The sequence below is a fragment of the Pan troglodytes genome, chromosome 19, assembly GCF_028858775.2.
Source record: "Pan troglodytes isolate AG18354 chromosome 19, NHGRI_mPanTro3-v2.0_pri, whole genome shotgun sequence".
Taxonomy (NCBI): Eukaryota; Metazoa; Chordata; class Mammalia; order Primates; family Hominidae; genus Pan; species Pan troglodytes.
The window spans coordinates 13302068-13318514 of NC_072417.2; the positions used below are offsets into that span (position 1 = coordinate 13302068).

Sequence of the window (16447 nt, forward strand, 5' to 3'; positions counted from 1 at the left end):
ACACACCTAGGGCATCTGCTGAGAGTTTGCTGGGGTTGTCAAGGACAGGGGGAGCTTGAGGTTTTTGGGGGTAGACAGCTGAGTCAGTTCAGCCTACATTTACTGGGCACCTACACTCTGCAGGGAGACAGTTGCCATGGCACGGGACAAGGGCTGCGATGCCCACAGGAAGGATGGAGGGGGGCCTCCTGGAGACCTGGTGATGCCTGAGCTGTCTCCAGGGGTGCGTAAGGTCAGCAGGGAGGAGAGAATGCACTCCAGGTAGCCTGACCCTCGCGAAGGCAGTGGGGCGTGAAGCAGCTTCAGCAGGTGGGACCTGGGAGCAGTTACTATTACCAGACAGAAGCGAGGGTGGGAGTGCAGGGGGCTGGGGGAAGGCGGGCCACGTCTGGGAGGGTAGGTGAGCTGTGCTGGAAGCGGGGCTGGATCAAAGGGCTTTGGACTAGGGGAATGCTATGGTGAGCTCGAGTCTGAGGGCCCCTCTGGCTCACTGGAGGGGTTAGAGAGGAGGCAGGGAGGCTAGGAGGGGATATTGAGACAGCCACGTAAAGAGGTCCCCGGAGACCCTCCGCTGGCCTGCGCCCTGGGGTGAGGCCTCGGGAAGTTCGCACTGTTTCCAGCGGGGAGGATCCTGGCCACTCCTGTTTGGAGGTGGTAACCTGGGGATCCAACCTGTGAGATGGGGGCCTGTTAACAGGAACCTCTCTTGCTTTGCTGAGCTTTTTTCCTTTCGCCCAATAAATCCCATTGTTCTCACCCTTCTGTCGTGTCCAAGAGCCTAATCTTTCTTGGTGGTGTGACAAGGACCCCGTTTTGAGCTGAGCTCTGGAGAAAGTCCCACAATAGCATGGGGCTGGAGGGAGTGGCCTTCCCTGCCTGGAGCTGGTTTGGAAGGTGTGGGTGAAGGTGAGAAGAAGGGTCAGGTGAGGACTCTCAGAAGGCTTCCTGTCAGCGCTGGGTGGATGCTGGTCCCATTCATGGAGACGGAGAACTAGCGAGTTTGGGCAGTTTGGGCGGGGAAGGAGGGAGTAAGGCTCTGAATGTAAAATCTTCCCTCCACTTTCCACTCTCCTGTTTGGTCTGTCTGAGACCTACCTTATACCTCCTGCCCTGTGGAAGGGGGCAGAGGAGACAGCAGCATCCTGAGGGCCGTGGGGGCTGGTCTGCGGCCGGGGAAGCAGCTGCACGGCGTCCCCTCGCTGGCCCGGCTCGGCTCCTGGGTGCCTTTGGCAGGTGAGTTCCAGGTGAGCACTGGCCGGTGTGGCCGCCCTTGTGACTGACAGCTGGCCACACCACAGAACCCACTGTTAGATACCCTCCAGGTGGGTCGAGGAGAACGTGCCCATTTCTGTCTTGAGTGGCAGACTCTGGTTCGTTGATTTCTTCAGGATGGGCCCTGTGCCTGAGGACAGTGCTGGCGTGTGTGGGTGCGTGTGGGTGTGTGCAGATACGTGTAGGCGTGTGTGCACGCTCGCCCATGCAGGTGGACATGAGCGCTGAGGGCCCATGTGGGTGCCTATGTGGTGCCTTTTTTGGCTTTAGCGAGTTCCTATGGTAACCATGAACATGCCTGTTTTGGGATTTGGAGTCTCGGGGCGTGCGTGGCTGCAGGGAGAAGCAGGGAAGGCGAGCGCTTAGCCGGCGGTTGGCTTGATTTCATTACCAGGCACCGGGGCTGCTCCTGGAGGTACCATTTGCCAGGCGGCAAGGTCTGCAGACTCCAAGACCCATGTGCTCCTGGCCCTCCTCCTGGCCAGTCCCTGCCATGCCCAGGAAGCCCTGGTGAGTCCCTGTTCCGGTTTCTCATTGGACAAACAGCTCCCCGGACTTGGCCAGGTCTTGTGGGTATCTGCTGATGGGCAGGCAGGGAGCCGGCTGGCAGCCCTGGCCAGTAGGTACCAGGAATTGGGGCTCTTCTGAGATGAGTGTGGGACAGTGGGCAGGAGGGGCTTTGCCTATTCACGGAGCCCGTGAGGGTGTTTTCCATGTGGCTGGTGGAGTGGCATGGTCCTTGTGGGTCCCATGGACGGGGCTAACCGTGTGAGTATGAGGGTATGGGCAAGGACGCCGGAGAGGAAAATGTGGACCGGGTGGCCTGTGGCCCGCCAGCCGAGACCCAACCATCCCCGGAGGCCCCCCTCACCCCACTCAGCTCCCCGGGTCCTCATGAACCCCCAGGCCTCTGGCCATGCACTTGGGCTTCCTCGCTGGTCTCCCCAGGCCCAGAGGCCTGCTGGCCTGGCCTGGATGGGAAGACTCACGGTCCTGTGGAAGAGGCCAGAAGGCTCTGCCCGGCTCGCTGGGAGCTGGATTTGGCCAAGGCCGGGGAAGAATTGCTCCCACTTGGCTCTGGAGAAAGACTCGTGCCTCCCCAGATTGTGCACTCCCTGGTGCTTCTTGTCTACACACTGCAGACCCGTGGGTGTGTCAGGACACCCCTCTCCAGCCACCACGGGAGAGGCTCTTGATGGACAGGGGCCCAAGCAGCCCTCAGGGGCTGTACAGAGACGACGCTGGTGTCTGGGAGCGGGGTGGCACCTTCTATCCCCTTCCTCCTGCTGGCTCCTCTGGGGCAGCTAGCAGGGAGTTGGGGATGTGAGTGTCAATAGGGGCTGTCAGTGGCCCCTCTGGTTTGTGCTGGGACCCCCACCCCCCGCCCCACCCCAGGAGTTCCTTCCTCTGCCTCTGAGAAGGCTCTGGGTGAGGCTATGCTGGGACCGGGGGCTGTGTGTGGAGCAGGAGTTGCTAGGGCTGGACAGAGGGCTGAGGCCCTGGTGAAGGGCGAGGGGAGCAAATGTGGACCTTGCGAGCTTTGTCTGGAGCACCCCGGCCTTCCCTCCCTGGGAGGCAGAGTCCAGAACCTAATCCCTGATGGCCTTCCCTGGGGGTGCTGGGAGAGGGAGAGGGGAACCTTCAGGAGAGACCCCCAGATCTCTGGAGTCTTTGAATCTTAGGGCTTGAGATTTAAAAAGCCAAATTAGTCTTTTTTTTTTTAAATTATGCTTTAAGTTTTAGAGTACATGTGCACAACATGCAGGTTTGTTACATATGTATACATGTGCCATGTTGGTGTGCTGCACCCATTAACTCGTCATTTAACATTAGGTATATCTTCTAATGCTATCCCTCCCCTGTCCCCCCACCCTTTTTTTTTTTTTTTTTTTTTTTTTTTGAGACGGAGTCTCACTCTGTCACCCAGGCTAGAGTGCAATGGTACGATCTTGGCTCACTGCAACCTCTGCCTCCTAGGTTCAAGTGATTCTCCTGCCTTAGCCTCCTGAGTAGCTGGGATTACAGGCATGCGCCACCACACCCGGCTAATTTTTGTATTTTTAGTAGAGATGGGGTTTCACCACGTTGGTCAGGCTGGTCTCAAACTCCTGACCTTGTGATCCGCCCGCCTCAGCCTCCCAAAGTGCTGGGATTACAGGCGTGAGCCACCGCGCCCGGCCAACAAAAGTCAAATTAGTCTTTATGCAAATCTCCTGTGCCCCTACAACTAGTCACCCAGGCTGAGCTTGGTTACCTGTGGGGACAGTGAGCTCATTACCTTGTATGGATGCCTACTTTATTGCAGTACAACTTTGCTCGAAGCTGACAGCTGTTTTCATCTGGAATCTCTGTAACTGCATTGCTCGGTCCAGTCTTGACCCTTGGCCCGCACGTCCCCACTTACCCCCATTCAACAAGGTTCACCCCTCTTTCCACTAAGAGCCCTGCAGACACTGGAAGGCTGCTTTTTCACCCTGAGTCTTCCCTTCCCTCCCCTTGGCTGGTCACCCTGGCCTCTGCAGCTATATTTGGGATTCCTCACCTGCCTGGGCTGATCTTTGTCGGAAGGGTTCAGGTTTTGCAGGCACCCTGCAGGAGCCCCATGGACACGAGGATGGACAGCTAGAGGCGATGGGCCTCACCCTCCTTATTTACAGATCAGTAAGCTGAGACCCCGAGCAGGGGTGCTGCTAACTTGCGATAGGACAGCACAGAGGTGGTCAGGGCAGGGTCGGGACGTGAGGGGCTGCTCTTGTTGTCTGTGACATGCTGGCCCCTGGTTCTTTTCCTGCTTCTCCATCAGCTCCATCCTTGCTGCTTTCTGACTTGGACCCTCAGCTCTTGGGCACTGTAAGAATGCTGGCCTGTCTTAGCGGATCTTCCATTTTATAACAGCAGCTGGAAATCTGTTTCTTTGTGTGTGTGTTTTTTTGTTTTTTTGTTTTTTGAGACGGAGTCTCGCTCTGTCACCCAGGCTGGAGTGCAATGGCACGATCTTGGTGCATTGCAACCTCTGCCTCCCGGGTTCAAGTGATTCTCCTGCCTCAGTCTCCCGAGTAGCTGGGATTACAGGCATGCGCCACCATTTCTGGCTAATTTTTTGTATTTTTAGTAGAGACAGGGTTTCGCCACGTTGAGCAGGCTGGTCCCGAACTCCTGACCTCAGGTGATCCGCCCACCTCTGCCTCCTAAAGTGCTGGGATTACAGGCGTGAGCCACCGCGCCTGGCCTAATTTTTGTATTTTTACTAGAGGCGAGGTTTCACCATGTTGGCCAGGCTGGTCTCGAACTCCCAACCTCAGGTGATCCCCCCAGCTCGGCCTCCCAAAGTGCTGGGATTACAGGCATGAGTCACCGCGCCTGGCCGGAAATCTGGAGTTTTAGACAAAATCTTGACAACTAACTGCAGACTTTAAAGAACAGAGCTGGCTGCAGCCTACCCTGCAGACCAGAGTCAGCCGGACCCTCTGCTCTGCTCACCTCCTTAGGCCTCAGCTCTTGTTTCTTTGTGGCTGACTCCCAAGTCCCTCTACCCAGGTCATCCCCAAGAACAGTGCTCTTGCCCCGACCTCAGTGGCTGGCTGGTCATTTCGGCTCTGTTCACAGACTGAACTGACTCTCAATTAACCTTTTCTCTCTTTCAGATCCAGTTCTTTTCTGTCACTGGGTTGAGAAGCCTCTGAGTCATGGGGGGGTGGTTCCTCCTGTCTCCCGGTTCAGGCCCATTATCTCCTGCCCAGTGACACAGGCTAATTAACCTCCTCCTCCGGTCTCTGCCAGCTGTGACTAACTCTTCATCCCTCAAGCTGGCTCGAGCTCTGCCTTCCCTATTACTAGACCCTGGCCCGAAGGCAGACCTTGATAGTGTTGACTCTGATGGGCTTCTCATGCCAGGATGCTGGTGTAGGGACCCCCAGCCCCCATCTGGTGGGGGGCTGTCTTTGGGTCACAGCAAATAGTTTGTTCCTTCCTTCCGTCCCCCAGGACGGTGGTTCTCAAACTTTTCTACACTTTGGTCTCACCTAGAGGTGCTTTTAAAAATTCTGATGCCGGTTGGGCGCAGTGGCTCACACCTGTAATCCCAGCATTTTGGGAGGCCGAGGTGGGTGGATCACCTGAGGTCAGAAGTTCGAGACCAGCCTGACCAATATAATGAAACCCTGTCTCTACTAAAAATACAAAAACTAGCCAGGCGTGGTGGTAGTTCCCTGTAATCCTAGCTACTCAGGAGGCTGAGGCAGGAGAATCGCTTGAACCCGGGAGATGGAAGTTGCAGTGAGCCGAGATCGCACCATTGCCTGGGTAACAAGAGTGAAACTCCGTCTCAAAAAAAAAAAAAAATTCTGATGCCCAGGTTGTACCCAGTTCCAATTAAATCTGAATGTCGGAGGGTAGAACCCAGCATCAGTACTTTTTTTTTTTTTTTTTTTGAGATGGAGTCTTGCCCTGTCGCCCAGGCTGGAGTGCAGTGGTGCAATCTCGGCTCACTGCAACCTCCGCCTCCCAGGTTCAAGCGATTTCTCCTGCCTCTGTCTCCTGAGTAGCTGGGATTACAGGTGCATGCCACCATGCCCAGATAATTTTTTGTATCTTTAGTAGAGATGGGGTTTAGTAGCCATGTTGGCCAGGCTGACCTCGAACTCCTGACCTCGTGATCTGCCCGCTTCAGCCTCCCAAAGTGCTGGGATTACAGGCGTGAGCTGCGGTGCCCAACTATACTTTTAAAAGATCCCCCGTTCATTCCAATAGGCAGCCAAACCTGGGAAGCACTTCCCCAAGGGATACACAAGTGTGGTGACCGTCAGTGGCTGGGCAATGACTCAGGTCAGGCTGGATGTTAAAATGGGCTCCTGGTGGGTGTGAGCCCCTCTGGGCCAGGGCTTCTGGTAACATTTGAGGCTGGCTGACTCTTTGTTTTACGGTGCCATCCTGTGCGTTGTAGGGTGTTGCGCAGCCTCTCTAGCCTGTATCCACAAGATGCCCACAACCCACCCCTCGCTGTGATAATGAAAATGTCTCCAGGCCAGGCATGGTGACTCACAAATCCCAGCACTTTGGGAGGCCCAGGCAGGTGGATCACCTGAGGTCAGGAGTTTGTCGAGACCAGCCTGACCAACATGGTGAAACCCTGTCTCTACTAAAAAAGTACAAAAAATTAGCTGGGCATGGTGGCACGTGCCTGTAATCGTAGTTACTCGGGAGGCTGAGGCAGGAGAATCACTTAAACCCGGGAGGCGGAGGTTGCAGTGAGCCGAGATCGCACCATTGCACTTTAGCCTGGGCAACAGAGTGAGACTCCATCTCAAAAAAAATAAAAAAGGAAAGAAAAAAAGAAAATGTCTCCAGACGTTGCTCTATTTCTGGGGCAGTGGTATAAAATCTCCCTGACTCCGTTGAAAACTACTGTTCTAGGCCTAGTAGGTTCACCTTGACAGCATTCTCAAATATTCACAGAAGAAAAGGGGCAAAGGACACCAAGTGGGGACCCCAGCTTACTGATTCATTTGTGGGCTTGGCAGTCAGGCAGCCTCTGTTTAAATCCTGACTCTACCAGCTGGGTGACCTTGGGCAAGTTACTTAACCTCTCTGTGCCTCTGTCAGTTCTGGTTTTGTTTTCTCACAATCGTGCCTCCTCTTGATCTTCAGCTGCAGCCCGAGGGTGGAACTTGCTGTGTGTGGCCGGGCACTTTCGCCTGTGGCTGTGCTGCTCTGCCCACAGGGAACATGCCTTTGCTGCCCCTTCTCTGTCAGCATCAGGGTCCACAACCTGCCCGTCCTTCCAGGGCCAGCTTCCACGCAGCTTCCTCCACGCACAGCCCCTTCCCCATCGGCATGGAAGGCTCTCTTCCTTGTGCCCCTGGGGCAGCCGGAACCTCAGGTCACATGCAGCTCCTCCCGCGCCGTGGGGATCTGGTGGTTTCTGTCTGAGTTCCTCCCCACTTGGGGTCTGAGACCGTGGGAGCCTCTAGCGTGCCCAGCTCGGGCTGTCTCACTGTTTGTTACCCAGGTGAGGTGGCTGTCCGCTCCCTACCTTGGGTTGAGCTGTGAACCAGTAGGTTACCGCAGTGTGGTACCACCCCCCCACCCAACCTCAACACCCAGCTCATTCTGAGAGGGTGGAGTGGGCGGAAATCCGTGCCTGGCAGACCACAAAGCCACATAACTGACTTTTGTAGCCCTGCCCTGGGGTGTTGGGGGGGAGGGTTGACGGCAGCCATTGCCCCTTTCTTCGGTGCTTTGCCACCAGCAGACGCCCCGTGGAATTGAGGAGCTTTGTTCTACGAGCTCGGGAACGGGACTCGGGAGGGACAGCCCCTGTCCCACCCTGCCATGCCCTGTTCAACCCTGTCAGGCAGCTGAATGTAGGCTGGACCCATGGCTGCCCACCCTGGCTGCAGTGCAGAGTCACCTAGGGGACCGCGTTAAAATGCAGCTTCCGGGCCCCACCCTGGGGCTTGGGGATTCTGCCTCATCAGCCTGGGTGGGGCCCAGGAAACCTGTGTGTTACCAGCGCTGAGGTGCTGCTGATGAGGCAGCTGGCTTCACAGCTGCACGGGAACCAGTGCCGTTTAAAGCACTTTCCCCCACAGTGCAGCTCCAGCAGTCAGGTTCATGTACTCTGGGTGACCTGGGGCAGGCTGCGCAACCTCTCTGTGCCCCAGTTTCTTTGTCTGAGGATAATAACAGTACCTGCACGTGGGTGCGCTTGTTGTGAGGCTTAAATGAGATTATCCAGGTGAAATGGGAACAGAGTGCCTGGTACATAGTGCTCAACACATGTAACCTGCCTTAACATCTCTGACATTATTATTATTATTATTATTATTATTATTATTGAGACAGAGTCTCGCTTTGTCACCCAGGCTGGATTGCAGTGGCATAATCTCAGCTCACTGCAACCTCCGCCTCCCCGGTTCAAGCGATTCTCCTGTCTCAGCCTCTTGAGTAGCTGGGATTACAGGCGTGCACCACCACGCCCAGCTAATTTTTGTATTTTTAGTAGAGATGGGGTTTCACCACGTTGACCAGGCTGGTCTTGAACTCCTGACCTCAGGTGATCCGCCCACCTCGGCCTCCCAAAGCGCTGGGATTACAGGCGCGAGCCACCGCACCCGGCCCCATTTCCGATATTAACAACAGTCCTGGGCTGTGCGGTCACAGGTGTAACTGTGCGATGTGCCCTCGTGCCTGCAGGCGTACCTACACAGGCACACTGAGCATTGTGTACCGGGACCCAGGCCTGCCTGCTGAGGACAGATACGTGCACAGGGAGCATCCCTGTGGTACATGCGTGGACGCAGTCACTGGCTGGACATGGTCAGAAGGGCAGACGTGTGTGTACACAAGGCCCAGACGAGCGGGTTTTTATTTGATTCACACTCTGACCTTATTCCTCGAGTTAGCAGCACCTGGGCTGAGCTCTGGGAGCCCAAGGTGCCCCTTGTTTCCATAGCAACCATAATGTGGTAAAATTAGGCAGGGGAGGGAAGAGCTGGAAGAGGCCCGAGCCGGCTCCGGGGGCATCCTGCCTACTAAGGTCCTTTTTTCCACATTGCTGACCATACAGAGGTGCTGTTTTGTTTTTTCTTAGGATAATGACATGCAAACCTCTGAGTACTCATGACTCAGAATTGACACCTGTTAACATTTTGTCTCATTTTCATCAAACCCTCTTATTTATTTATTTATTTTTGAGACGGAGTCTCACTCTGTCGCCCAGGCTGAAGTGCAGTGGCGCGATCTTGGCTCACTGCAACCTCCGCCTTTCGGGTTCAAGCGATTCTCCTGCCTCAGCCTCCTGAGTAGCTGGGATCACAGGCGCCCGACACCACACCTGGCTAATTTTTATATTTTTTAGTAGAGATGAGGTTTCACCATGTTGGCCAGGCTGGTCTCGAACTCCTGACCTCAGGTGATCCACCCACCTCGGCCTCCCAAAGTGCTGGGATTACATCAAAGTCTTTTTAAAAAACCGTGTTAAAATATACATATTATAAAACTTACCATTTAAACCATTTTTAAGTGCACCATTCTGTGACATTAAGTACATTTACAATGCTGTGCAATGATCACCATTATTTCTAGAAGTTTTTCATCATCCCAAACTGAAACTTCGTATACATTAAATAATAACTCCCTATTCCCTCATCTCCACAGCCCCCTGCAGCCACCATTCTGCTTTCTGTTTCTATGAATTTGACTGCTCGGTGAACTGTGTATAGGTGAAATCACACAATATTTGTCCTTCTGTGTCTGGCTTATTTCACTTCCCATAATGTCTTCAAGGTTCATCCATGTTGTAGCGTGTGTCAGAATTTCCCTTTTTTTTTTTTTTTTTGAGATGGGGTCTTGCTTTGTTGCCCAGGCTGGATTGCAGTGGTGTGATCTTGGCTCACTGCAGCCTCCACTTCCCAGGCTCAAGCGATTCTCGTGCCTCAGCCTCCTATGTAGCTGGGATTACAGGTGTGCACCACCACACAAGGCTAATTTCTGTATTTTTAGTAGAGACAGAGATAGGGTTTCGCCATAATGGCCAGGCTGGTCTCGAACTCCTGACCTCAGGTGATCCGCCTGCCTCGGCCTCCTAAGGTGCTGGGATTACAGGGGTGAGCCACCATGCCTGGCCTAGAATTTCCTTTCCTTTTAAGACTGCATAATATCCCATTGTTGCATGTATCACATTTTGTTTATCCATGCGTTCACTGATGGACATCTGAGTTGCTTCCGATTTTTTTTTGCTGTTGCGAATAATGCCACAGTGAACGTAGATGTGGAAATATCTGGGTCTCTGTTTTCAATTCTTTTGGGCATCTATTTAGGAGCAGAGTTGCTGATCGTATGGCAATTCGATGTGTAATTTTTTTTTTTTTTTTGAGGCAGGGTTTTACTCTGTCGCCCAGGCTGGAGTGAAGTGGCATGATCTCGGCTCACTGCAACCTCTGCCTCCCTGGTTCAAGTGATTCTCCTGCCTCAGCCTCCCAAGTAGCTGGGATCACAGGCGCCCGCCACCACACCTGGCTAATTTTTGTATTTTTAGTAGAGACGGGGTTTCACCATGTTGGCTAGGCTGGTCTTGAACTCCTGACCTCAGGCAATCCAACTGCCTCAACCTCCCAAAGTGTTAGGATTACAGGCATGAGCCACTGTGTCTGGCCTCTATGTTTAATTTTTTTTGTTTTGTTTTGTTTTTGAGATGGAGTCTGGCTCTGTCGCCCAGGCTGGAATGTAGTGGCACAATCTCAGCTCACTGCAACCTCTGCCTCCCAGGTTCATGCCATTCTCCTGCTTCAGCCTCCCGAGTAGCTGGGACTACAGGTGCCCACGACCACGCCTGGCTAATTTTTTGTATTTTTAACAGAGACAGGGTTTCACTGTGTTAGCCAGGATGGTCTCAATCTCCTGACCTCGTGATCCGCCCTCCTCGGCCTCCTAAAGTGCTGGGATTACAGGCGTGAGCCACTGCGCCCGGCCTCTATGTTTAATTTTTTTAGCTTTTTTTAAAATTAAAGAAATAAAACACACACATAAAGTTAAGTTCCGGTCATCATTTCTGCTTGCCTCCGTTCCTCTATTTCTTCCATCCATAGGGGCTACCATTAGCAGGAATTTTGTGTTTTCTCTCAGCCCACTTTATTTATTTATTTATTTATTTATTTATTTATTTTTGAGATGGAGTCTCACTCTGTTGCCCAGGCTGGAGTGCAGTGGTGTGATCTTGGCTCACTGCAACCTCCGCCTCCCGGTTCAAGTAATTCTCTTGCCTCAGCCTCCCAAGTAGCTGGGATTACAAGTGCGTGCCACCACGCCCGGCTAATTTTTGTATTTTTTTAGTAGAGATGGGGTTTCACCATGTTGGCCAGGCTGGTCTTGAACTCCTGACCTCAAGTGATCCACCTGCCTTGGCCTCCCAAAGTTTTGGGATTGCAGGTGTGAGCCACCGTGCCCGGCCTCAGCCCACATTTTTAATGCTTTCACATTCATACACAGGTATCTAGAAACATTTATAGTTTTTGTGTGCATTAAAAATGGACATACCTGACATCCTTTTGAATTTGCGTGAGGTGGCATTCTGGCGCTAGATTGCCTGGGTTCAGATCTTGGCTCTGACACGCAGCAGCTGTGAGACCTCAGGCAGGTTCCTTCATCTCTCCATGCCTCCCTTTTCTAATCTTTGAAACTGGACTAATAGCAAAGCCTGAAACCTACTGCAAGGGTTGTTTTGGAGATTGAGTAAGTTTATACATGTCTAGTGCCTAGAACAGAGAGGGGATGTAGCAGACACAGGATGGATATATTACCATTATCGTTCCGCATGTGTGTCTGTCCACATGGTTGTAAAGTCTATATATATATATATATTTTTTTTTGAGACAGAGTCTCACTCTGTCGCCCAGGCTGGAGTGCAGTGGCGCGATCTTGGCTCACTGCAAGCTCCGCCTCCCAGGTTCACGCCATTCTCCTGCCTCAGCCTCCCAAGTACCTGGGACTACAGGCGCCCACCACCACACCCGGCTAATTTTTTTTGTATTTGTAGTAGAGATGGGGTTTCACCGTGTTAGCCAGGATGGTCTCGATCTCCTGACCTCATCATCTGCCTGCCTTTGCCTCTCAAAGTGCTGAGATTACAGATGTGAGCCACCATGGCTTTTTTTGGAGACTGAGTCTTGCTCTTCTGCAGTGTAGTGGCAGGATCTTGGCTCACTGCAACCTCTGCCTCCTGGGTACAAGTGATTCTCTTGCATCAGCCTTCCAAGCAGCTGGGATCACAGGAGCATGCCACCACACACTTTTTTTTTTCTTTTTTGACGGAGTCTTGCTCTGTCACCCAGGCTGGAGTGCAGTGGTGCAATCTTGGCTCATTGCAGCCTCTGCCTCCCAGGTTCCAGCGACTCTCCTGCCTCAGCCTCCTGGGTAGCTGGGATTACAGGTGCATGCCACCATGCCCAGCTAATTTTTGTGTTTTTGGTAGAGACGGGGTTTTTTGGCCAGGCTGGTCTTGAACTACTGACCTCAGATGATCCACCTGCCTTGGCCTCCCAAAGTGCTGGGATTACAGGCATGAGCCTCAGTGCCTGGTGATAGATCTAGTTTCTTCTCTCTTTCTCCTTTTTTTTTTTTTTTTTTTTTTTGAGACAGGATCTCACTGTTGCTCAAGGTGGTGTGATCCTGGCTCACTGTAGCCTCAACACCCCCAGGGCTCAAGTGATTCTCCAACCTCAGCCTCCCTTGTGGTTGGGACTACAGCATGCACCACCATGCTTGGTTAAGTTTTTAAGAAATTTTTGTAGAGATGAGGTTTCACCATCTTGCTGTCTCAAACTTCTGGGCTCAAATGATTCTCCCACCTTGGCCTCCCAAAGTGTTGGGATTACAGGTGGGAGCCACCACTTCTGGCCTAGTTTTTTCTTTTTGGTGCCATGCATATTAATTTGTACAAATAGATCACATTTTTTTTTGTATCCCCCATTGATCCCCTCTTGCTGGACACCTAGGTCGTTTCCATTTTCTGATATTGCAAGCAATGCTGCAGGCAGTGGCTTTCCCCTTGCCTGGCCCTCTGTGCGTTTGTGTGAGGTCATGAGGGGTACCTAGAGGTGGGGCTGTTGGGTCGCAGCTTTACTGGATGCTGCCAGATTGCCCTCAAGAGAGGACTTAGGCTGGGCGCGGTGGCTCACGCCTGTAATCACAGCACTTTGGCAGGTCAAGGCGGGCAGATCACTTGAGGTCAGGAGCTCGAGACCAGCCTGGCCAACATGGCAAAACCCCATCTCTACTAAAAACACAAAAATTAGCCAGGTGTGGTGGCGGGTGCCTGTAATCCAGCTACTAGGGTGGCTGAGGCAGGAGAATCACTTGAAGACGGGAGGCAGAGGCTGCAGTGAGCTGAGATCTCATCACTGCACTCCAGCCTGGGCAGCAATGAGAGACACCGTCTCAAAAAAAAAAAAAAAAAAGAGGACTTAGTATTTTCACTCCTGCCAATTCTGTGATTCTATGAGAGTCCCATTCCCCACGTCCTCGCTGATGTTTGATTTTCATGTTGATTTGAGTGACAGGAGCATATTTTATTTTATTTTATTTTGAGATGGAGTCTCACTCTGTGCAGTGGCACGATCTCGGCTCACTAAAATCTCCGCCTCCCAGGTTCAAGCAATTCTCCTGCCTCAGCCTCCCAAGTAGCTGGGACTACAGGTGCCCACCACCATGCCCGGATAATCTTTTTTTTTTTTTTTTGTATTTTTAGTAGAGATAGGTTTCATTATGTTGGCCAGGCTGCTCTCGAACTGCTGACCTCTTGATCTGCCTGCCTTGGCCTCCCAAAGTGCTGGGATTACAGGCATGAGCCACCGCATCCTGCCTATTATTTTATTCTTTATTATACAAACATGAACAGATCTCTGAATAAGCGCATGGAAACCCTCATGGCTCCACTGTCAGATCGCTGTGTCTGAGCCTCCCTCGAGTCCCTCTCCACAGGCCCAGGGATGCGCTTCTCTTCGCCCTTTTTCTGTGTCACAAGCATTTCCATATATTGCTACATTCTTTTTTCCCCTCTTTAAAAATAGCACTTTTCCTGATTATAAAAATAGTACATGCTCACTGTAGAACATTTAGAGAATATGTACAAATAGAGATTAAAAAATAAAAATATGACCCATCACCCAAAGTGTTATCATTCTGATGTATTTCTTTACACCTTTTTTTTTTTTTTTTTGAGACGGAGTCTCGCTCTGTTGCCCAGGCTGGAGTGCAGTGGCACACTTACAGTTCACTGCAACCTCCACCTCCTAGGCTCAAGCGATCCTCCCACCTTAGCCTCCGGAGTAGCTGGGACTACAGCATCTGCCACCAATGCCTGGCTAATTTTTGTTTTTGTTTTTTTTTTTTTTTTTGTAGAGATGAAGTTTTGCCATGTTGCCCAGGCTTGTTTTGAACTGGTCTCAAGCAAGCCATCCGCCTTGGCCTCCCAAAGTGCTGGGATTACAGGTGTGAACCACCTCGCCCTGCCAAGTGTGGCGTTTTAAATTTAAATGAATTAAGTACGATTAAAAATGCAGCTCCTCGGTTGCACTAGCCACATTTCAAGGGCTCAGTAGCCACACGTGGCTGGTGGCTACCATAGGGAACAACGCAGATACAGAACATTACAGAACATTTTCATCATCCCAGAAAGTTCTACTGGACAGCGCTGGTTGAGAATGAGGTCCAGACTCCCCTGGAGGACTTCCAAGGGCTGGACAAGCCCAGAGAGTCTATGCTGTCTATGATGGATTACGCACTGCAGAAACGTCCCTGGACCCCCAGGCCAGAAGGCATCTGAACCGCATAAAGCCAGTGCCACCGGGTGGTGCTGAGGAGGAGGAGGCGGCAAGCTGGTGTCTGGGGCAGTGAGGATTTCAGATGCAGCTCCTGCCTCCTTGGGCAGACAGTGCAGACAGAACTGTCACCTCCAGGGTTGCCCAATCCCATGGTCAGCACCCAGTTCAAGCATAATATGTCGTGGGTCCTGGTGTCTCTTGCATTCACGCACACACACACACAGGTATGTACCATTGAGACATGACCACGCAGGGTCACCCAGGGTCACACATACAGCCTCATTCACGCTCAGAAACAGTTCCCCAAAAGGCACAAACACGGTCTTTGCCAATTGCCATTATAACAGCAACAAAAATAGCTGTTAGGCTGGGCGCGGTGGTTCACGCCTGTAATCATAGCACTTTGGGAGGCTGAGGCCAGAGGATCACTTGAGCCCAGGAGTTTAACACCAGCCTGGGCAACATGGTGAAACCTCGTTGCCAAAGAAAATTAAAAAAAAATTAGCCAGGTGTTGTGTGGTATGTGCCTGTAGTCTCAGCTACTTGGGAGTCAGGTGGGAGGATTGCTTGAGCCCAGGAGTGGGAAGCTGCAGTGAGCTATGATCACACCACCGTACTCCGCCTGGAGGACAGTAAAACCCTGTTTTTTTTGTTTTGTTTTGTTTTGTTTTTTTAAAAAAAGGTGGCTCACGCCTATAATCCCAGCACTTTTTTTTTTTCCTTTGGGGAAATTTTTTTAAAATTATACTTTAAGTTCTAGGGTACATGTGCACAACGTGCAGGTTTGTTACATATGTATACATGTGCCATGTTGGTGTGCTGCACCCATTAACTCTTCATTTAACATTAGGTATATCTCCTAATGCTATCCCTCCCCACTCCCCCCAATCCCAGCACTTTGAGTGGCCGAGGCAGCTGTGAGGTCAGGAGTTCTAGACCAGCCTGACCAACATGGTGAAACCCTGTCTCTACTAAAAATACAAAAAGTAGCCGGGTGTGGTGGTGCGCATCTGTAATTTCAGCTACTCAGGGAGTGCTGCTTCCTTGGGGTGAGGCACAGCCCTGCGGCGAGTCTCTTGGTAAAGTGAAAAATGCTGTAAATGGGTGGCTGAGATGGGTGCAGAGGATTGGGGTGTCATGGAGATGGCAGGTGGCATGGGGCTGGCTTCTGGATACCTGATCCCTGACATTTTCTCTGTTGACATTGGAACCCAGGATGTCCAGATGCTGTTTTTGAAGCCCTATCGGCCAGGGAGTCAATGGGCCCCCACTTTGCCTGGGAGGGCTGTGTCCTGGTGTCCTGTGGGGTTTTGGTCTCCCACCACGGGGCCTAAGGGCCTCAGAATGAACTGGAACCCAACCTTTGTCAGGGGAGCCCCAGCAACGTCTGCACGACATACGCCCCCAAACAGCGCAGGTTCAGGAGTTTGTAAGTGTTTGAGAAAGAAAAACTGTTAGGATTCTAGTTTCATTGAAAAGCCATTTTGCCTTTGTCTTCCTCTGGGCACCTGACCATCAATTCTTAGCCCACTCTGAGTATTGAGCGTACACTATCGTCTCTGCAGTGGAGGTGGTCCTGGACGCATGGCGTAACGTGGGCTCTCTGGGCCCTCCAGAAAAGTGTGCCACTCGCTTCTCTCCGGCTGGGCCGTCAGAACCCACAGCTCACACACACATCCAGTCAAGGTCAGAAGAGGTGGCTGCATTCCTGACTCAAGGTCAAAAGAGGCAGCTACGTAATCAGTGAGTGGCCCTGAGTGGCCAGTAACCAATAAGGCAGCGGGAAAGGGTGCAGAGCAATTGTGGAGCAATTACTAAGCAAGCAGAATGGGAAGCAACACGACTGAACAAGAAAC

At 52.1% G+C, this 16447-nt stretch overlaps 1 protein-coding gene across 9 annotated transcripts in view; it reads left to right on the top strand.

The window, feature by feature from the left end:
- RAP1GAP2 (RAP1 GTPase activating protein 2) overlaps positions 1-16447 on the top strand; it is a 287489-nt gene that overhangs the window by 56626 nt on the left and 214416 nt on the right. The window contains exon 1 of one of the 9 annotated variants that reach the window (XM_016931195.4): positions 1657-1782. The exons of the other annotated variants lie outside the window; for them this stretch is intronic. Coding sequence (XP_016786684.3) covers positions 1730-1782 — 53 coding nt within the window. The 5' untranslated portion in view covers positions 1657-1729. Of the gene's footprint in view, positions 1-1656; positions 1783-16447 lie in introns of those variants that run through there. 9 annotated transcript variants of the gene reach the window in all.